Consider the following 23,388-nt stretch of genomic DNA (forward strand, 5'->3'; position numbering starts at 1 on the left):
GGATAAATGGATTTATAAAATCGATCCAGTAGTTTTAGAGCCTGTTTAATGATCAAACAATCAAATCTTTCCTTTTTATAATAATAGTAATACATGAAAAAAGCGTTACGTTTTATAAGTTACGTTGTGGTCTCTTCTCAGACCAAGGCACGTTTGGAACCTTAGTAAGTTTAAGTTTTCGACTTTAATTATCACCATGACATGACGTAACTTGACGTTTTAAAAGTTTGAGTTTCACTTTAATGAGAACCGGAAGTGTAATAAAACCCAGGAACTGTTTCATAAAATTTATTAAACAAATCTTTGGAATGGTAATACCACTCAACTTAGTAACTCCGTAAGAATAAGTAAGTATACTAATTTAATTGTAATTAAACTAATATGTGACTCTATTACATAATATTTGCCAAAATAGAATCCATGTTGGAAATATTACCATGGTGACGACCTGAAACAGCCAGTTACCATAAATCTGAAACAAATAAAGAAAAAGTAATTAACACATTTATGTGTTAATTAACACTTATTTTGTTATTCATTATCATATCGAAGATTACTTACACAAAGAAAAAAATATTAAAAAAAAGTTTAATTAAGGAATTTATTTTGTTACTAGCGGATTCCTGAGACTTCGTCTTACTTAATTGAACCGAATTAACTGAAATTTGGTAGGTACTAAAATATATTATAGCATGGTTCAACACATAGGCTACTTTTTATCCCGAAAAAATCCATGATTCCCGAGGGATTTATGAAAAACTAAATTCCGGGCATCCGCTAGTAAACTGATAATGATGATAATGATATAAAGTTATACTTAAATAGCGGACGCACGCGATTTCGTCCGCGTGAAACTCGATGTAAATTTTTAACTACCCTACCCCTACCCTAATTTTGTTGGTTGATTTTTTACACCTTGTGTCCAAAAAACCCAAATATCCTACGGAACCCTATTTTTTCCTAAATAAAATTTAGCCTATGTTACTTGTGGATAATGTAGCTTTCGAATGGTGAAAGAATTTTTAAAATCGGTCCAGTAGTTATTGAGCCTATTCATTACAAACAAACAAACAAACAAACAAACATACATACAAACAAAGTTTTCCTCTTTATAATATTAGTATAGAAGTATAGATAAGGTAATGTATTTACCACAGAATCGACGACAGAGAACATGACGCCCTGCATAGTCGCATCCCTCCCTCTGCTCATCTTGCTCAACACTCCCTCCTCCGGGAAAAGCACCCATGAGTAGAGGATCAAAGCGATCGACACCACGAACAGTGGCTGAAGGATGATGCAAAGAATCCTCTTTAGGAACAAAACGATGGCACTGTAAAAAATAAATCATATTAGTAACATTAGATTTAATAAATTAGAAATTAAACAATTAAAAAAACAAAAATTACATCATTAGAAAGAAAGAAAGAAGAAAGAAAGAAATATCTTTATTTTTGGGTAGTGCCACATATTACAATATTTAATTCTAAATATTAATAATATGCTCCCGGCCGACTTTTCGGTCACGGCGGCTAATCTCATGGTGAGATTAACCATGTACGCAGGATATATTATAGTGCACAAGTGTATAAGCACAGGTGCACTCTCTCTTCCCTCACTCTCAAAATCCGATGGGACGGCAGACCGACACGACCGGTGAGAGATCAGGCGCAGGGCCGACGGCTTTACGTGCTCTCCGAGGCACGGGGGTGTACTAACACCGCCAACTTCCCAACTCATGGCTGCTATTAAGATTTTCCATGTAAGAAAAATCTCAATAACCTATTTTGTTTTTGTTGGCCTGACCCGGGATTCGAACCCTGGACCTCATTGTCCGTAGTAGAACCAGCTAACCACGGGGCAAATGAGGCAGTTGATTCTAAATATTATATAGCTTATAGTTAGAGCAATAAAAGAAGAACGCCCTGCTATATGTGGCATTACCTGGAAAAAGGCCCTAATTCAAAAATGCCAAAAAATGGGTCCTGCATACTTTACTATAGTCTGGCAGGTTCGTTGTTAACACGCCCATGGAATGCGAGCGACAGGGGGAAAGAATGCGCGGGTGTGAAATCGTACGTGCGGGGAAGTGACGTGTATCAGTACTGGGGCCTTCATTCATCGCGACACGCCCCCCGGCCCACGCGCGACACCGGGAGTATTATGGACGAAGTTGCCAAGCTATAACTAATATACTTGTATATTAAATTAACTTGAAAAACTCCGTCACGGATAGAGGTAGGATATAAAATGCTCTATAAAGCTCATATTACCTAATTACCTACTGCAAACAGTTAGTCTATACTAATATTCTAAAGAGGCAAAGTTTGGGCAGTTGTAGGGGTATCTTTATCATATATACTGAACCGATTTTGAAAATTCTTCAACCACTAGAAAGTCACTTTATATGTATGTGTCACATATATTTTATCTACGTTTACCGTGCGCCAAATAGTTACAAATAAACACATTATAAAAACAAATTTAAAAAACATTCACCTCCGTTTTCTGCAGTCATCGCCCACCACTCCAACCAACAACGCAAGCGGCGTATACAACACAGCTATAAGCAGTCCCAAAGGAAAGTTGTGCATCCCGATAGCCAAACACGCGGTCGCCAGTTCTATTAGAAGGAGAATGTTTGTCATCGACAAGTCCTCAAACGTCGGAAACCGAAATGCAAACGGTGTGACGAATAAATAAAACACTGACAAAGCTATGAGACCATAGAAGATAGAAGCTTCTGGCGTTTGGTCGAAGTAAGTGGTTCCTGAAAAAAAAATCTTCATCATTAACCCATATTTGGCTCACTGTCGAGCAAAGATACCTAGAAATGCCAACTGTCTGTAAGGAAATCAGTAATAACTGCATTAAGCATAAAGGCTAACGCAACATCCCAATCGCCTCGCTAGCTCATTGGTAGCGCCGCGAATCGCAACGCCTGAAGCGAGCTGACTTGCTCGATAACTAGGTGACGGTAGTAACTTTCTTGTCAAAAACCACCCTAAAGTCTCACATTTCACCTGCTTAAAGTCTAACGACTGATCGCAGATTCAAAAAGAAAAAAAAAATACTAATGAGCACGAGTCTCGTCTCAGAATGAGAATGAGAGGTTAGGCCTATGCAGATTGGCAGACTTCACACACTTAGAATTAAGAAAATCCTCAGGTATGCAGGTTTCTTCACGATGATCTTTCCTTTACCGTTTGAGACAGGTGATATTTAATTTCTTAAAATGCATAATTACAACTGGGAATTTGGAGGTGCATCCTCCGGGCCGGATTTGAACCTACGACCTCTGAATCTAAGGCAGAGATAATATCCACTAGACTATCACGTCTCAAAACAAAAATAAACAGAATATCCTATTAAACAATAACATTTTTATTTAATGGAAACAACCAATATTTCCTAAAATTTTAATGTTTTGTTTTACAAAATCACCAATTCGTAGTATTCAAATCAAATATATTGTTTTGATATTTGGCTGTTCCTCTTAAGTTTATATGTATATTAAAAGTTTGCATTAAAGCGAGAAAAAAAAAACTAAATGAAGTTAGGTAAATCGGTTAAATTGTCTGTCATTTTAGCATATGAATTTCATACCATCAAATATGATAAAAGTTCCCATACAGAATTACCTACATCGGTAAGTTAAGTTTTCAGCTGCTTCTTCAGGTTTATGTATTGTTAAGTCATCCTTATATGCCCTATTTTTTATCACGGTAGTAAAAAAAAACTCACCTATATAATTGAAATATTCAGGCGAACAATTGGCAGCATAACCCAAAATATGTACCAAAAAATAATTGCAACCAACATTTACTATGCTGATGTTCAAGTCCGCACCGTTCTTTGTCTCTATTTCATCATTCTTTGCCTTTATTGCTGCTTTCTTTGCGTTTATTTCATCTTCCTTTGCCATTACTACTTCTTCATTTGTCTTTATTTCATCTTCCTTTGTATTTATAACATCTTCTTTTGGCTTTATTACATCTTTTATTAAGGGTTCCTTTTCTTCGCTATCAGCTTTTTCTTCAGTATTTTCTAATATTTCCTCTGACTTTTTTTCTTTCAGACCTTTGTCCTTCTCATCTTGTCTCTTCTCTATTTCTTCGTCTTGTTGTATTGTCACCCATAAGCATAAAGCGCGTGTTAGCATTGCACCACACAAGAGACACAGTGATGGCATGTATTGACCTAAAAAGTAAGCAATGGCTAACTATATGGGAATGACATTCCCATATATTTTTCTATGGGAATGGGTGTGACAGGTTCTATGCATTATGTTTCTTATTCATTTCACACCATAACTTAACAGCACGCGTCAACGACATTACATATAATTATACTACTAATGATATTAGACATACGAGAGAATTAGACATATAAAAATACTACGCCGACGTCCGCGACTTCGTCCGCCTTTAGACCTTAGTCCGGCCCTATCGCTAAATCCGTTCGTAACTTACGTGTACTACCTATAAACTACCTCCCTGTCAAATTTTATCTTTGTACGTCAAGCGGATTTCGTGATGAATGACCTTTCGCCTTTATATAATATGGAATATACGGTTAAATTGGGAAACATCATTCTTTTTGAAGTTAATTAAAAAGCAGGGAAATCGAAAATGACACTTCAACGATAGATAGATAGATAAGACAAATGTAGACAATTATCATGACATGATAATTGTCCACATTTGTCTACCTGCCGATATATATATTTTATCAACTATTACTAAGAAAATATTTGAATGAAAAAACCGCATACCAATGGAAATGTAACGATTAGTGGCAGCCAGCATATAGAAGAAATAACTTTGGTGGAATCTTTCTAAAAGATTGTTCAATGAACGTAGCACTCTCTCTAATGTTATTCCGAGCAGGTAAAAGTTTCTCGTGCTAAGGTACTGGGCTCGAGGGGGATCTCCAGCGGGATCGTTCAGTTCACGACCCTCGAGTGTGATAGCGTCTATTCCGAATGGAAGAAACAGACCATGGTTTCCATTCGGTACCTGGAAAGGTAAGGATTTTCTTTTAATTACACCTTGTAATGGCGAGGAGTGTCAAGAGTATCCGGCAGATTCCCTGTATATCTAGACGACTAGACCTGGCAACTTATAACGCACGCGTCAGCGTCTGAAGACGAAAGTCTTCGAGCAGTGTGTGATGCAGACCTATGGATCCGAGAGTTGGTTGCAAGCTATGGGCCTCTTAAGGAGGCTCAGAGACCTAATGTAGCAAGCTATCTCCGAGTATCCCTGCATGATCAAATCAGAAATTAGTAGATCCATAGAAGAACCAGAGTCACATAGCTCAATAAGTCAGGAAGCTGAAGTTGAAATGGCAATGTGTGCAGCACAGAGTTTGAAAAGTTGATCAAAGTTGGGATCGAAATGTTCTGAAATGATAACCCTGTACAAGTTGAGATTTTGTTAACTGGTACAGGTTCCTGCATTATAATATTATAGTAGTGAATCCAAGTGTTTAAACAAAATGAAATAGTCCTTACCCCAGTAACTTGTGCAGCAGACATCTTTAACATAGTCCCAATACTGTACACCCATTCATCTATGTTATTGCGTGAACGAAGCCAGGTGAAACTGTATCAAAATTCAGGTGAAATTTAAAACAAGTCTTTAAATAATAGTAGAGTAACAACTAAGTGTAAACGTAAAAAAAACCTAAATTCATGTGACAAATGGCCTTCCTTCCTTATAGAAAAAGGAATACTACTACCATTACTATCTCAGACTAATTACATAAGGACCTGCCTCACTAGACGTTACTTTTCTGTCAAAGTATGATCATCGATCTAATACAATTATAAAAAGTCTCCATAGAAACAATGTTTCATAGTTATAATCGCGTTTGTAGGTTAAAGAGCTCCGTAAAACTACCTACTACGTAATAAATAAGTTTTATGTAGCTGAATAGTGTAGAAAACAGTTTACATAAATGTATTCATTTTAAGCTTTTATTTACCTATTTTGGTAAGAATGATGTATGTCTGATAGCACACACAATTTGTGTGCTAAATTCACCAAATCCAGGTTTGGAAGTTGTCCATTCAAACCTTCCACTTTTACTTCTATGTACTCTGTAATTTTTTAAAACATTCCTTTAGAACATTATGTTAATGATAATAATAATATAATTAATCTATTACAAATAATGCTTCTTTCTTAAAATCTTTGTCATCTGATTATGGAAAAAGCAATAAACTATGAACAAAAAAGTAAGCTTTACTTACTGAATTTTGGTGTATGGAACTCTAAATTAATGGCTGCTTGTATTGATCCAGACCGTCCTTTCAAAACGCCAGGATCCAAAGACTTAGAGTGATCAGTCATCAGCCATTCAAATATCTGCGGTGGTTTCCCAAAATCAAAGCCTGTCTGCCAGAAACTACCAAGAGATGTATAGAAGGTAGAGGTTTCTTGCTGCAGACCATGGTATGCTTCTAGCCAAGCTTGCATTCCTAGTTGCTCATGTTCTGTGATTAGAAATATTATGTCTTTTGCCCAGTAATTCTGTGCTGTAAAAGAATGTTTATTTATTTATATCTATAACAGAAAACCAATCTAAAAAAGTAAACAAAAGCAAGTCAATAATGCAATAATAAACAAATGAACTTCAGATATTCAACCTGAAAACAAGTTATCCTCTACTCAGAATCCATTTATGTGTCAGGCAACACCCTCAGGAAGTAGTTTCACCTAACTCTTCTGCCTCTGCCTTTGGGCCCCATCAGGGGATGCTTCTGAGCTCGTCCAAAACATAAAGTTGTAACATAACGCCACATAAAGGAGCCTACGGCACTTACACTTGTTTAAGGACATTTTTAGAGGAGTTTTTATTTTATAGGATTGACTATTAGCTGTAGAATCCTTCATGGGGGCCACAGCAGCATAGAGTTTGAGTGAGCCTCGAAACTTTCCTAAAGATGCAGACCAAACTAAATCTTTTCAAAGATGGACATGGAACCTATTAGAATTATGGGCTGAGTAGGATCAAACATAATTTCATAGCAGTGATTGGATCTGTCTGGGTAACTATAATATATAACTGGGTAATTAGAAACCTAGGCTCCAAAGCAGAAATTCTCAATAAATTATATTGGCATTCCCAATTCAATTTCATGTTAATTATACATTATTCCAATAACAAGTAATCTACTCACGTCTAGCAAATTGAGCAAATGCTAGCATCAATGCAATACCAGCAGCTGTTCCTTTCTGATGGTTTGAGAGTGAGCGATAAGGTGCTGTCACTACTAATGCCTCTAGGGAAGATGTCCGCGGAGCTCTGAGGATACCATATACATTTGTGCCTTTGTATGTCTGAAAATTAAACATTTTAAATGAATTCTTATACAGACATAAATTACATAAACATTTTTAAAGAGTATTTTTCTATTAAACAGTTGATAGAGTAAATAAAGTATATATAAGACTGTGGGGGCACTAAACTTTAAATATTATTTTTCATAGTATTATGTTTACATACATATTGCTAATAACTCACAACACTATAGAGACAAGTTTTAAGTTTGAGCTGATTTACACAAATTGGACTTGCAATTTAATATTTATTAAGACTGATTTTATTTTAACAATCTTTGTATTGTTGCCTTTCTAATTAAACTGTTTTAGGGCACATCGGTTAGAGGGTTTTGAAGTCAGAAACTTTTTTTAATTTCATGTATTAGTATATTGCCTCCAGTTTTGATTTATATGTATTGAGTCAGTCTTATATTCAGATAAAATAGCATAAAGAATTTGTTGTATATAGTGAAAGCTATTATTGTGGTAAAATAGAGCTTACTAATGATTTAAATTTACCTGTCCCTGACCAAATGGATAGTTTAAGCTGAAGTTATGTGTATAAACTTCCAGACTTAACTGTGACATTTTAGCAACAAGCCAGTCTACTGGCATCTCATTACTGTCCTCATATTTGTCCTGAAAGAAATGATATTATTAGGAATAATTAAATTAAGTTAATATTATAAAGGGGTAAAGTGTTGGTTGACCCCCACCAAGTAGAATGACAACATCAAGCGAGTCACAGGGATTCACTGGGTGCAGCCTAAAGACATGTTGGCCGTGGTCTGTATCACAATATGATTATTTGACGGCCGCGTGGCGCAGTGGGTAGTGACCCTGCTTTCTGCATCCACAGCCGTGGGTTCGATTCCCACAACTGGAAAATATTTGTGTGATGAGCATGAGTGTTTTCCAGTGTCTGTGTGTATTTATACATTATATAAGTATTTATATGTAGTATATAAATGTATATTAATATTATAATATCAACTATCTTAGCACCCATAACACAAGCTACTCTGTATGCTTACTTTGGGGCTAGATAGTGATGTGTATTGTTTAAGTATATTTATTATATTATTATGTTTTTTATTACTATGCTAGCAAACAGCAACTATATTTTTAGACTTTATTATGCACTAGCTGATGCCACACAGTTTTACCTGCGTGGTTTCTGTTAGCTTAGGAATACAGCAATAATATATAGCCTATAGCCTTCCTCGATAAATGGGCTATCAAACTGTAAGAATTTATCAAATTCAATCAGTATTTTTTGAGATTTGTGTGTTCAAGCAAACAAACTAACTCTTAAGCTTTATAATATAAATATAGATTTTTTATAAGTTCTCCAAGTTAACAAGCAGTCCTGCAATTTCCTGAACTAAAGATCTCATTCCTGTATGAATATATTCCATTCATATTATTAAAAAGTAGCTTTCAGGTAGATATGCGATACAAAACTATATACCTAATCTATCTTAGTGCAAAATTTCATCCAGATTCATTTAGCTTTTCATTTAGATATTATTTATAACTAAGGAGGTCTAGATACACCATTATCTACACAGGGTATTATTGTGGGACACAGGACCCAACTTGCAAATAAATAGTATCACACTATAATATAAAGCCAGAAGTTTGAGTACAAGTGTATGATTGTTCCTCCTTGGCACTGTGGCTACAGAAGGGGAAATTAGGAATGGAAATAGATTTTACTCTGGATTAACACATAGACTACATTTCATCCTGGAAACATCCATGGTTCCCGCGGGATTAGTGACGCAGTCGTGAGCGTCCGCTAATATTTTATAAACTCACCTCGAGTTCCTGAATAAATTCATTAAAGAATTTATTGGCAGAGTGTTCACCGTTGAATTCATTTCTAACCAAACCAGGCAATAGGGCATTTTCAGAGAAGTAGGTCTCATTGTTGAACTCTGGATGGGCAAGCGTGAAGAACCAGAGTATGGAGCCAACATAGCATAGGCAACATAATGGAAAATTGATTTTTTTGAGCACTTTTACCCATTTCACTGAACCGTACTCCGGGTCCGATAGAAGGCCCATTTTGTAGGTGTTATGAAAGAAAAGTAGATTTTAGTTTATATTGCAGGATCATGCACGACTTTGATTTTAGTTATACATTAAATTAGACCGATGTATAATTATTTAACACACTACAATAACATAATTTCGTTTTGGAAATTATCAACCAACGAAAAACATAATTTAATGAAAAATTTAAAATGTCAGTGTAGTGTCACTGTCACATTGTTGATATCTGACAGCTGTCAGTTGTCACTTGTCATTTAAGTCTCTTTGTCATATGTCAGATATGGAGAATCGCAAGACTAAAATTTAATCTGTGCCTCAGACTAATTACATGTGCCACACATAAATTACACGAACAAAATTTGTAGGTATGTAATTTTTTGAGGACAACGATTAGGTTAGATATATACTATAGTATGCGCGTTATCATCTGAGTCGTCCGGTCATAAAAGTCAAAAAAGATAGGAATGTGCAGCGCGCCTACCTGCGCACCCTAATTATCGATAAACGGCTACCTGCGCACGTGCTAATGATGAGTCAATAATGATTTGGACGATTCTGATTGGTCGGTTTCTAATGTAATTGCATTGCGTATTTTTTTTGCTATAAATGTGTTTACTGCAATTAAATAAATACATTCATGTGTTACTCGTTGCGCACTATGGATACTTTATTTTCTAACGTTGATCTGAAGAAATTACATGGCGATATTAGCCCTCAAGCTCGAACACTGATTCACAACGTATTCCTGTTTCTCAATGAATTGAAAAGTGATCCGAATAAAGTGGCTTCTCTAAATTTCAACAAACCACGTGAAATGGCCGCATTTGTTTGTGGTGTGAGCAGAGCGACAGTGGACCGAATCAAGACGGAAGTATCACAATCAGGCAGTACCTGTATACCAAGAACAAATTTTAAGAAACCACAAACCGTCACTAATATTGACGATTTTGATAAAAGTGTGTTGAAGCGAACTGTAGCTTCATTTTATGAGAATGGAGAGTATCCATCCGTGGCGAAAATTTTAGAAAAATTCCGTGAACAATTACCCGATTTTAAATGCGGCAACACTTTTTTAATTTTGTGAACAAGATACGATAATAAACTTTACTTATCGATAATATGTCTTTCATTGTTACACCCTTCACTAGACGGCTCCATAAGACCCATAAGTGCAAGCGAGATAGATATAGAGAAATGATTTATGGCCCTAAGACTCAGTTGTTAACGCGCGTACTATAAAGTAGAAGTTGTCGACCATTTTTTTACACCATTCAACTCCACAAAAAGGTATTTTTACGGAGCTCTCTAACCGACGAACACGATTACTACTACTATGAAACATCGATTCTAGAGAATTTTTATAATCGCATTAAATCGTTGATTATATACTTTGACAGAATCGTAATGTTTAGTGAGGCAGGTCTTTATGTAATTAGTTTGAGATCTGTGTACATCTAAAATGGAAAGGTGGCGGTTTCATTTTAACTTAATATTCTCAAGACTCAAATAGGTACACAAGGAGGGACTGAGTAGGTAAATAAAACTCAAAGCTATTATTTTTAAAAAAATCTTGCGTTACTTATCCTACTAAATAAAATTAACATAATGACAAAATAATAATCAATTTTACTTTATTTTTCTGGGAAGAATCAGGTAACTTTAACTTACTAGACTAAATATTAAAAAAGTTCGTTTTTCCTTGAAAAAAAATCCTGTTATAAAAATATAGGTACATATCATGAAAATTTTAACATAAATGGAAGAGCAAGCAAAGAGTTCTATGGAAGTTTCTACAAGGCCCTTACCGGGCCGGATGTAGGTATCAGTAATAATAATTAATAACATTTATTCTGTATCTTGGTTGCAATTCGGTTATCTCTTTAAGGAAACTGAGGGGGTATGTCCATCTAGCACTCTGGGCGTAATAATATTATGCCCAGCATGTCATCGTCCGGGGAGTGTGGGAAGTAAGTAGTGAATACTTTCACAGAAATAATCAAGTATTCACTCAGAAACAGGATAAGCCACAAACAACTTGCTTTTCTGTATGTATGGCCTAAACTAAAGTAAGTTCAACTAATAGAAGTGTTGAGTCAACACATAAGTGTTATTGTTCTGATAATAATCGATACAGTCGGTCTTACAGCAAAAAGCTGTGACTAGCTTCGACCAACACCGAAGCTTTCGTCTGAATGTTGAATCTATAGGATCGGATACAAAAAGCAACGATTCTTGAATCAGTGCGTATTGTGAGGAGGTTCTTTACTCTGTAGCCCTGCTAGGCTATTCTGTAACGATATTTTTATAACTCGCTAGTGAGAGTTTCAAATTCACTTCTGTCTCTATCTAACAAGATACTATAGAATGAGAATTAAAGCGGTGAGCTCGAAACTCGCACTTGCGATTTCTATAAATCATCGTTAGAGAATAGCCGTGCTGACCGTGACCATAGTTTGCATGGGCGCACAAAATAAATCGGGTGGGCTGGACTTCATAATACTATTTTAAAAACATTGTTAAAAATTGAAAACAAAAACGTTTAAAAAGTATTAAATAAATGAGAATAAAAAACAAAACTTTTTATTAAAAAAAAAATTTTGTAAATACAAAACTTTTTATTAAAAAATGTCTAGGTACAAAACTTACATATTAAACTAGCTTAAAAATTACCTACGAGAACCTAGTATCTAAGTAATAGGTAACCTGCAATAGGTAGATATGTAAGTATGGTAACCTACCTACCTCCTCCCTACTTTTCTAGTAGTCCCTTACTCGTGGGCAAGACGGGTCGAGTCTTGTCGGTCGTACGAGAGACTAATCACAGCCACTCTAGCGCGAATTGATGTACAATACCTTTATAAATTCAGTCCTGGATTCGCCTAAAATCTATTAGGGCATCACCTTTGGCTCATAAAGGAAGATTGCGCATCAATTCGCTTAATCCGGCTCTGTGTGTATAATATAAGCAATGTCACATTAGCTCTAAAAAGAAAGAAGCTGGCATAGATCAGATTGAGAGGTCCAAACGTTAAGGTCTCCGTCTTGCCCCCTTCCCCTGCTTACAATAAAAATATTTTAGAGTTAAATATAAAAAAATATTTAGGTCGCATTTAGCATTTTTGGATTCTTGTTCTCTCTTGCCAAAATGCTTAAAATCTCTTCCTCACTTCGGCCCTTAGTTTCTGGTATGAATAACATGACGAAAATAAATCCCCCGAAGTTCACTGCAGCATAAAATACGAACGGGGAGTATTGACCGAACGCATTGCACATCGGCGTGTACATGGTGACCAGTAGGAAAGTCATGAACCATGCCAGCGTGACCACCACTCCTACTACTTTGGCACGAATCTGAAATACAGAAAATTATAACACATTTGTTCCTTTTTAAGAAAATACAGTATTCGGAAATAGTAACTAACAATTTTCAATTACTACCGGTGTCGTGTTAAATTAAACCGTTTTGGAAAGAGCTCTACATGGAAAGAGCTCTACATGAAAGAACACTGTCTGAAAAACCTAAATATTTATGCTAATATTCTTACACGGCTTGAATTAAAAAAAAAACAGTACCGCCTTCAAAGTGATCAGCAGGTTAAACATTATTATGATGTTACTTTTCGCTTTTTAGTTTAGTAGTTAATTCAAACAACTCCAAAAACATAACGTAGGTGCCTACGGTTTTATGTTTTTGAAGTAGATTGTATTTTTTTTTTAATTACCTACGGTTTTTTGTATGAAAGTTCATAAGACAGAACAACTTTCCCTGGGGCAGCTAGTATACAATAAAGGAATAACGATTGAGTTTCGACCGTTATACAGCTACAGGTAGTAAATATCTACCTAAAATATTAAGTACATAGTAAAGTTTTATTTAAAACTGAACTAATAAGGTATATTTTACGTAACATTAACTTACTTGGAAACTAAAGGTTTCAGTTAGAATAATATACGGAAGTGGTGATATTCCAGCACCGTACATAGCCACACCTAACATCATTGTTATAACTGGCATCCAGCTTGGAACAGTAACGCCTCGCTCCTGCACAATCATCATCACAGCTATGGCCGCCATAGAAAACGCCGATATCAGATATGCACCCACAAGAAGTATCTGGAATGTTAAACAGTAAATAAGCACAGGACTGTGGTGGTTCAAAGTTCTTACAAGACGCCTATGTCAGGCTGTGGACGTCCATCGACTGACAATCGTCATTATCAACTGACAATGATGAATAGAAAAGACCTTCTACTGCCTTGTCTGCCACCAACCACTATTACTGTGTTATGTTCTGAAATGTATGGATGCTGTTGAAACACAAGCAGTCATGTGCTTGTGTTTCAACAGCATCCATTAGATAACACTCATGCATCAGGTTAAAGCAGGCATTGTAAGACGTGTTACATGGTGCCTATAAAGTGTTGCTTTATTAAATCCAATGGTTTTCTACTCAACATTAAGGAGGCTATCTGGTTATTCTTGAGCCATTAGTTAAGTAACTAAAGCTAATTATAGGAAAAAAGTGTTCTCACCTTCCTTCCAAATTTTTCCACGCTTGCGGCAAGTGCTAAGCTGCTTATGATTATGACTATTGGGAAACTCAGTGTCTGTATTTCTGGGCTAATGTCAAACTTCACTCCAGTAGATATCAATACAGTTGATGCGTACGTTATAATTGCTACCGTTCCGTTGAAAGCATGGAACACGAAGCTCAACATAATAATACAGAAGCCACGACGCAGGGTCTTATCTTTTACTGGAAAAATGCATTAAACCAATTACATAAAAGTTAAATTTAATTTTAAACTTTTCTGTAAATCACTCAGGTCACAAGAGCACTACTTGCAAAATTTTAGCTTCAGCAGATTTAGATGGAGGAAGCGTGCATCTTTTTAATAGGTAATATTAAATATAGATACTCGTAGATGATAATAATCGACATAGGATATAAATATTCAACTTACCTATACCAATTATACTAAGATTAGGTAGAGATTTAAAATGTTCTTGTTCTTTCTGCATACTGCTTACTATATTTATCACAATTTTGTCATCCTTCTGCAGACCTCTAAGAAATGCGACTGTTTCTAATGCTTCCTGTAATTTAACGGCACGGTATTTTCTTTCTCACATCCTTCACTAAGAACTTTATTGTCTTTTCTAATTTTTAGCCTCTGTAGATACATCCTAATTGATAATATAAGTTTATTATTTAAATTATATAATAATCAAATGGAACGTAGTTATTAACATAAAAATCAAATTTGTTCTGGATAATAACAAACTGTAATTTGTATTAGTTATATTTAAGTTGCGATTTTTGCGAAAATTCAAGCCAACCCACAAAATGTAATAGCAATAATTCTTTCCTAATCTATTGTTGCTACAATTACAAGAGTGTAATTATTACGTACATTAATTTTTCCTTGTGTAACCAGGAAGGCAGGAGATTCTGGAGCTTTGAGAAACAAGGCTATGGCTGTTATAATAGGGAAACATAGCATAATCCAAATAACAGTGAAATAGCTCAAATATGCTCCAGCTATGTAAATGATTAACACGCCTAAGGTTTGTAGGAGTATGGGCAAGGTACCGAGGATCCCTCTCATGTCATCTTGACTAATTTCCTTCACATACATCGGCACAATGTTAAAACAGCCTCCTGCTGCTAAGCCGGCGACCATCCTGGCAATTAAGAGCATAGTAGTGGAAGAATATAATAGTTTGATTATCCATGCAATCTGAAAGAATAAATGTGTATAAATAAAAAACTTGTGTTGCTGTTTCAATTGAAAATAACTTACAAAGTTGCAAATAGACAATAGTGATTTTGCAAAATAGGTTGCTTTTAGGTTGTTTATTCGTGAATAATAAACTGATACCCACCGCCTCCGGAATAGCTATGAGAATAATACCAATCCTTCTCCCATATGCATCAGCTATATACGAATAAAATGATACACCAAATACTGCTGACATGCTAAACACACTTGCTATCCAAGATATCATATTGTCTGATATAGGGTAACCAGTAGGTGAATCTTCAGATTGGAGAATTTTCGTAGTTGGTGATATCCAACCATTCTCCATACCATATGACAGGAGTGTTACGTTAGCTGAAAGAGAAACATCGATGGTAAAAGACAATGCGAAATGATTTAGACTCACAGAACATATAACGCTAAAAACTAACGCTTTTTAGATTAATCATCATAAATTTCATTTTAACTTCCTTATTTCGCCGTTAAACCGTCAAAACGCTATTAAAACTTTCCCAAGTTTTGATAGCGGTTTGACAATCAAGATAGTAGTAGTGGTTTTAAATTTTTTGTTGTTCTACCCTCCAGATTTCATACATCAAGTAATCAAAGTGTTGTGACAGTTCTCATATCAGATTTATTTATGTTCAGTATGTATGTGTTTTTTATGTTGTATGTGTTTTTGCTTTAATTAGCTTCTGTTCTTCTTCCTACTACATGACTTAAAATATTATCGAATCAACAATATTTATCAAATTAAGTTAGACAAACTTTTTTCAAAAAAATTGCTAGTGATCTAACAGGAAGTTTTAAAACCTGTCAAACAAGAAAATTTGTTAAATCTGAAAAAAGTATTACAGAAATCCCCATGAATGGTTTTGACGTTATGTTTACATAACGTCAAAACCATTCATGGGGATGGGGATCATGATTTGTGTGTTTTATGTTATTTTATTCACGATTTATGTTTTTCGTTTCTATTTCAAGTTTCAGTTTTTTTACTAATAGAAAAGCTTGTCTTAAAAAATATCTTTAATTATTTTTTATGTCTTACCTAATAAAGCGAATATCCATTGCACATAAGTGTGTCCCTTGGTAGCTTTCTCCATTTTTATTTCGTAATAAAAATTAATATTTTTATTTGTTTTACTGTTCCTATGCTAGCCTGTCTGAATAAAATAATTTTATATAAAACGTACTTTGTTTTCACTATCACAGTTTACTTTCATTTAACATTTACCAAAGCGAAACTACGCATTTATAATTGTATCGTTTTCCAATCTTCTTTGTATACAGAGTGATTGTAATTGTTGTTATTATTTTAATATTCGTTTTAAAAGCCTATTCAACCCCTCTACATTTTAAATTAACATAAATGAAGACGCTCGAGTGGTAAGAACGGGCCCTTTTAAAAGTAACTTTCCCTCCCATTTTCTTCATTATTATTGCATTGCCATCTCCCATTGCCTGTTATTATTATTTTTGGTGTACTATAAAGTATATTTCATTCATTTATTCATTAAAGTTATAGCCTTCATTAATAGATCTACTACTCTTCATTCATCATCATTATCAACCCATATTCGGCTCACTTCAGAGCTCAAGTTTCCTCTCTGAATGACAGGGGTTAGGCCAAACCCCTCTCCATTACTTATACTTAATATAGCATGTGTAGTTCATTTATGCATATTTATCTAAGAAGAAAATATTGTTTTTCGACATTATTGACGAATTACTTTATATATAGTCAGCTGAATATTTTTATCTTTATACTATTATTTCAGAAGAAAGTCACTCAATTTTTCCTTTTTTTACGTGTTCGGGACTCCTCAACCTACTCGAAGTTACAGCATGATGTAGGTAGTACTGATGCATATTTATTTGAGAATAATAAAGTATTGATTTTCGACCTTTGACGAATTATCTTTTGTAGGTATATTCAGTCGAATTTTTATTTATATTTATGCTATTATTTCAGGAGAATGTAACCTAAAATATTTTCCTTTTTTACGTATTTGGGACCACCTCAACCTCAACCCAACCTACTCGGAGACACAGCCGTCTTTATGAGAGTAAAATAATTCAGCTTCTAAGCATTTTACGACTTATCACCTGTGAATGACTGACCGACTCGGGGACCATAAATCTGTACACTCACATTATAAAACAAACATCATAAAGGGATTAGTTTTATTGTTTTATCACTTCCAGTAAATACATTTGTATTTTAAAATTTAATTACTATTTGCATGTGTCATTATCAATAAACCACGTGAATATATTTACGTCATGAAATACATAATATTATCTACTAAAATTTATGGTTTTAAGATGCCTATTTATAAATGGCGTGAAATATGAGCTGTTTATACATTCTATTATAATAACCCGGAATCATTCAATATTTAATTTTGTTTGTATATACCTACACACTAGTTTATACATACATACTAGCGTATGTCGCTGGATATCAGATTTCCTGAGCGAACGATCATTGAGTGTTGTCGTAGACGGCAGCTCGACTGATCTCTGATCCAATAGCAATCAATGCCAGAGTTCCTCAGGGATCAGTTCTCTCCACTACACTCTTCCTGCTGTACATAAATGACCTGCTTAAACCAGGTTTATTTGGGTATGCCGACTTCAGCACTGTGACGGATAGATATATGTCCAGTCGCTGCTCTAGTAGGGCTGAAACCCTCGAGCAAAGAGAGACATTGGTTGAACGTATCAATTTGACCTTAACAAGGTGTGCGACTGGGGAGACTCCAATCTGGTCAAGTTTAATATTAATTCACTGCGAAAAGCCCTTTTTAGCTTACTTCTACTTTCCGGAATACACCTGTACTGATCACCGACAACATTGAGCTTCTAGTTATATATCGTTTACTAGTGCAAAATTGCAATCATTGGAGCATCGCCGAAAGTTGCCTCTCTGTCGGTGTTCTACAGGATTTATTTCAGAGAGTGCGCTCAGGTACTTTTCGATCTAGTTCCCTCTTCACCTTTTTACCATAGCTAGTTAGCCTCTCCATAGCTAGTTTTGGTAGTTACCAGGCATCGCAGAGGTCTGCATTCATACGTAGTTGATGTCCCTTGGACGCGTACGAAGCGTTTTTGTTCTTCGTTCCTGATCCGAACTGACAACAGATCCTACAACATGACAACTTGGGTAGGTATATTCAAGGCAAGAGTGAATAGGCATCAGGCATCTTCTAGGCAAGCGCGTTTCACCTTCGCTTACTGTCAAGCATGATTTCAGCCAAGCGATAAAAATAAAAAATACATAATAGCTAATCCGGCGCTGATCAATGGCACCCACTTGAGAACTCTTCAAAATCGGTTGAAATCCATGTGAAACCACCCTTCATTTCATCACATTTGAATATCATATTTACAATTTAATTGTTGACTCACTGACAATATTTTAAAAAGATTACCCACCTATTCTATTTTTACGAAGGTCGTGATTTGATAAATTAAATTTATTACGAGATGTTCCAGTAGGTATTTCCTACATCTACGACACGATAAGAAGACCATTTTACATTTAATAAAATTTTACAGTTTCCGTAGCATTACAACGCTCCGAAAAACATCAAATTGATAGGGAAAAAATTATATATACTTCTATATATAATTTTCTATATTACTATAATTATATATACATTAAGGAATTCTTTAACTCTACATCCATTGGTCACAAGTCCAGGACTCTGTTCGAAGCTTTTCTCTCTGCCAAGCGATGGACCCAGCACCCACACGTTGAATCCATGGATTGCTAAGATATTCGTGTCTTAATATCATGTATTTATATAGGAAAACAATTGTTATATTGGATACTAGCGGACGCCCGCGACTTCGTCCGCCCTTAGACTCTTTAGTCCAGCCCTTACAGTAGTATCGCTGTAACAATGGAGTAACTTCTCCCGTTTTCCCAACATTTCGCTTCACTGCTCTACTCCTATTGATCGTAGCGTGATGAAAAGTATACTGGTAACCTGCCCAGGAGTATGAAGAATAATTGTACCAAGTTTCGTATGATTTTATAATTATGTACACGATACTAAAACACAATCGAGATTTTATTTTGTGTAACTGTTAATTCAGGCTACTGAAATATAGAGGGAGGTATTGAGCAACATATAGGCTACTTGTTATTCCGAAAAAATCTATGGTTCCCGTGGGAATTGTGAACAATTTAAATTCACGGGAACAGAGTCGCGGTTTTCCGCTACTAATAAATATACTAGTAGGTGCTATAATTTTTGTCCGTGTCCATTTACGTTTTTCAGGGTTTCGTAGTAAACAAGAAACCCATAATGCTAGAAATCTTTGATTTCTGGGACAATATGACGTAGGTATACTATGACTGTCTCCAGGACGTCGCTGCCAAACAGAAAAATAAGATCTTTTCAGCCAAAAATACGAGTAGGTAAAGGGGTAATTAGGTAACTCGATTTTTAAATTTAAGTTTAACTTTTGTAACTTTCATAACGGCCTATATACCGTGTCGCAGATATAGTAGTTATCAGCAACGGTGCAGTGTCACTGAACTTTTGATTTTCTTATACGTTATTAATTATTATCTAAAGGAATAATGAAAGTCATAATTATAAAAATAACGAAAAATATTATATTAACATAGAGTAAGTACACTATATTCTATTACGTAAGTATATTTATTATAATTGTAATACGTAAATTATTAAAAAAATAAAATATCAAATATTTATTTAGTTTATCGTGTTCATTGTGAAAACCTTAGATTAAAGAAAAAGAATTTTCAAAATAGTTACACAAATGTCGGAAATACCACTGGACAGGACATACATACTGCCGAATGAGAACTTCCTCCTTTTTTGGAAGTTGGCTAAAAATGATTTCGGCTAAAAATGGTTTCGGCTACCACGGGAGCGAATCTTATCTTTAATCTATGGTGAAAACCATGTTACAATAAAAACAATACATAATTTCATTTATCTTCATCTAGCAATGTGTTTAACCAGGTTGTAATCGGTTCTATGGAGATTCTAGTAAAAATAGTAGGACTATTATAATTGGAACAGTCATCTGTTATCCATCCCGAGGTGATGCCCCAAAGACCGTCGTCTCCAATTATAGGCGCGCCAACATCGGGCTGAAAGAATAATTAATGAATTGGTTAAGTTAACACGTTCGCTGCGGGACGAGGTCAATTGACCCCGTACGGCATCCTACTTGCGGTGCGGCTACTTAAAAAGTAAACTCGGGCTCCGTGGCGCAGTGGTATGCGTGGTGGATTTACAAAACGAAAGGGGTAGAAACCGAAAGGGGTGTAGATTTTCATGCTCCTCACAAGTTAGCCCGCTTACATCTTAGACTGCATCATCACTTACCATCAGGTGAGATTGTAGTCAAGGGCTAACTTGTAAAGAATTAAAAAAAAAGACTTACAACACACATACATTTTGTATGTGGCAAGCCATCACGACATTTGTCACAACACATAAGTGTAAACGTTGCCATATAAAATGTATGATACCGATTCTGTTCTGATGCGTCACGACACGACACGTCAGACAAATATAAATCCGGCTTTATACATTTTCGAAGCGTTTCCGATTTTAGAAAGAGAATCGACGTGCTACTCGTATATGGCTACAGGCCCCGGTCATTATCATTGACATCTGCCAAAATTTAATTTAATCTAAGGAGAATCGATAGATACGAGAGAGATCTCGTAATGAAGAGATTACCGAAGGGATGAAGGGATTACAGAAAGTAACAAAACATCCTGTACCATGCACGAGCTGTGATGAGATGTGATAGGCTTCAAACATAGGCTTGACACATGTAACGTATAGTTACTAGCTTGCACAATATTACTGCACGTTTTCCAAGGTAAAGTTTTCTGCGTCGACACTCTCATTCTGTTCTGCTTTATACGCTCTTTTGCTGATTGTGGTAGAACCTTGCCTCTAACCTGGATAACAAAAATAGCTTAACATGGTTATAAACAAATGGTCATAAGCAAATGGTTTCTTCGTTCTGTTAGACACGACAAGTTCATGTTAATGGATAACAAAGTTTAATATTTTATAGAGATAATGTAATAGGGTTTTAAAAATCATTTTACCAAAAAGAAACCACATTTTTATGAGTATATTTTATCCCTACATTCTCATTGGAACGAGAAGTAACCACGGGGCGTCTCTTAGTAATTTATAGATTTAATCAGAAATGCATGATAGTGATTAAAAAGTTCGTTAGGAATTGAGTTAACTTACCATCAGTCTTGGCCAATATGTTGCCAAAAATTTTGCATTGATGACCGAGCTTCTGACATCCGATAAGCTGATTGGTCTGATATTGTTGGAACACTTTACCCCGTGACCGATTCTGAGCAGAGCTAGATCAAACCCAGGTTGATTGTAGATATATGATGGATGAACTTCTATTCTTTTTAATGGCACTAGAACACCACCTTTCTTGCAGTTGAGTGATCCCAGTCGTGCCCTAAATAGTTTGATTGATTCTCTTATACTGAAACGTAAATATATTTGTTAAAATCCCTTTAGGTTATTGTTTAAAATCATTTTTTTAATTTAGTTTACTCACTGATAGAATTCTCCAGCAACAGATAATATCCATTTGTTATGTATTAGAGCACCAGAGGCATAATGGGCGCCTTTTTTCTGGATCGAAACTGAATAAGGATAATCTGAGACATGTGTATCTTCACAGTTTTGATTATCAACATCCATTGAGGAGTTAGGATCTTTAGAGATATGATTTTTAGAGTTCTTACGCGGAACATTATCATTCGTAACATTTTCTAGAATAGAAAAATATAGACATCATACAAAGTACCTGATCATATAGGTACGATAGTTTCAAATTTAAAATGAGTATTATATCACTAAAAGTTTAAAACATTTTATCCTACAAGATTTGCTATTATTTTTATAATAGGGTAGTTGACTCATATCTTTAGGCTTCGGCCGTGGCTAATTACCACTCTACCAACAAAGACGTACCGCCAAGCGATTTAGCGTTCCGGTACGAAGTCGTGTAGAAACCGAAAGGGGTTTGAATTTTCATCCTCCTCCTAAAAAGTTAGCCCGCTTTCATCTTCGATTGCATCATCACTTACCATCAGGTGAGATTGTAGTCAAGGGCTAACTTGTAAAGATTATAAAAATATATTATATCAAATTTTATACGAACAATATTAAATTTGTGTTGTAAGTATGGATGAAGTATTTGTTATATAAACTTTTGCCTCTTTAAACATTAGTGTAATTTAGAATTAGAATTAGTAATTCATCTAGATATACATTGAATATCTGGAGATATTCCAATGATTCCTAAATTTAAATTTGATGAATTAAGTTACCATTATTATAATAACTATTCGTGTCTGCATTTCTCCCTCTACTTGGTTTTTCTTTTACGCTAATATTGTACACTTCATTGCTTTCCGAATCAACTGATTCACTTCTTTCATAATCAAGTGCTGGTTTATCGTCATAGTCTTCTGTACTTACTACTATATGTAGACAAAAATAAGTAATAACGATATTAAAAATATTTATCTTATCGTTCATTTTATTAATTTACAAAATTTAAATTAAAAAAATTTTTTTACGTGATTGCAAACTTTAACAATGCTAAATTGATATAAAACTATACGAGTATTATCCGAATGAATTTCACTTACTCTAATGAATCAGCCAATGTTATGGACAGGTGTTAAGAACTATGTAAAACACGACAAGTAAAATGACGGTGATTGTGTTGAATTAAAAGAATGAAATGATAAGGAATTGAAAGGTCGTAAAACATTTACAATGGATAATTCAGTCTTTTTTAAAGCATGTGATACCGTTGTAATAGCTTCATGAGCTTGGGAGAAAATACTTGAACATTTAGTAGTGTAAAACACGACAAGTAAGTACAACTATGTAAAACACGACAAGTAAAATGACGGTGATTGTGTTGAATTAAAAGAATGAAATGATAAGGAATTGAATGGTCGTAAAACATTTACAATGGATAATTCAGTCTTTTTTAAAGCATGTGATACCGTTGTAATAGCTTCATGAGCTTGGGAGAAAATACTTGAACATTTAGTAGTGTGAGCTACTAAATAAATATTTTCAGTTTATTTTGTTATTATTGCTACTAGTAGTTTTAAAAACAAACATGCTTAATTTAAACTTAATTATAATTTTATCTCAAATTAACAGATTTTTATGTG

The 23,388-nt window shown here is 35.0% G+C and overlaps 3 protein-coding genes across 3 annotated transcripts; all 3 read right to left on the reverse strand.

Moving 5' to 3' along the window:
• Window positions 1-273: 273 nt before the first annotated feature.
• Window positions 274-9,566, reverse strand: LOC112043236 (glycosylphosphatidylinositol anchor attachment 1 protein). The gene is made up of 11 exons (XM_024078557.2): window positions 9,150-9,566; window positions 7,848-7,967; window positions 7,187-7,346; window positions 6,257-6,541; window positions 5,989-6,103; window positions 5,516-5,606; window positions 4,775-5,018; window positions 3,745-4,200; window positions 2,500-2,770; window positions 1,153-1,333; window positions 274-472 (listed from the first exon to the last, which is right to left on the reverse strand). Exons 1-11 carry the CDS (start codon window positions 9,396-9,398, stop codon window positions 377-379), a joined length of 2,268 nt encoding a protein of 755 aa, XP_023934325.1. The 5' UTR covers window positions 9,399-9,566; the 3' UTR covers window positions 274-376.
• A 2,453-nt stretch (window positions 9,567-12,019) lies between these two features.
• LOC112043191 (facilitated trehalose transporter Tret1-like) lies at window positions 12,020-16,255 on the reverse strand. Its single transcript, XM_052885362.1, has 7 exons — window positions 16,201-16,255; window positions 15,378-15,503; window positions 14,802-14,866; window positions 14,352-14,484; window positions 13,920-14,143; window positions 13,306-13,500; window positions 12,020-12,737 (listed from the first exon to the last, which is right to left on the reverse strand). Exons 1-7 carry the CDS (start codon window positions 16,253-16,255, stop codon window positions 12,486-12,488), a joined length of 1,050 nt encoding a protein of 349 aa, XP_052741322.1. The 3' UTR covers window positions 12,020-12,485.
• A 3,866-nt stretch (window positions 16,256-20,121) lies between these two features.
• LOC128198717 (trypsin-like) lies at window positions 20,122-21,892 on the reverse strand. The gene is made up of 4 exons (XM_052885369.1): window positions 21,747-21,892; window positions 21,416-21,671; window positions 20,929-21,111; window positions 20,122-20,286 (listed from the first exon to the last, which is right to left on the reverse strand). Exons 1-4 carry the CDS (start codon window positions 21,890-21,892, stop codon window positions 20,122-20,124), a joined length of 750 nt encoding a protein of 249 aa, XP_052741329.1.
• Window positions 21,893-23,388: the final 1,496 nt, after the last annotated feature.

This window comes from Bicyclus anynana, chromosome 2 (genome assembly GCF_947172395.1).
Source record: "Bicyclus anynana chromosome 2, ilBicAnyn1.1, whole genome shotgun sequence".
In the NCBI taxonomy this organism is placed as follows: domain Eukaryota; kingdom Metazoa; phylum Arthropoda; class Insecta; order Lepidoptera; family Nymphalidae; genus Bicyclus; species Bicyclus anynana.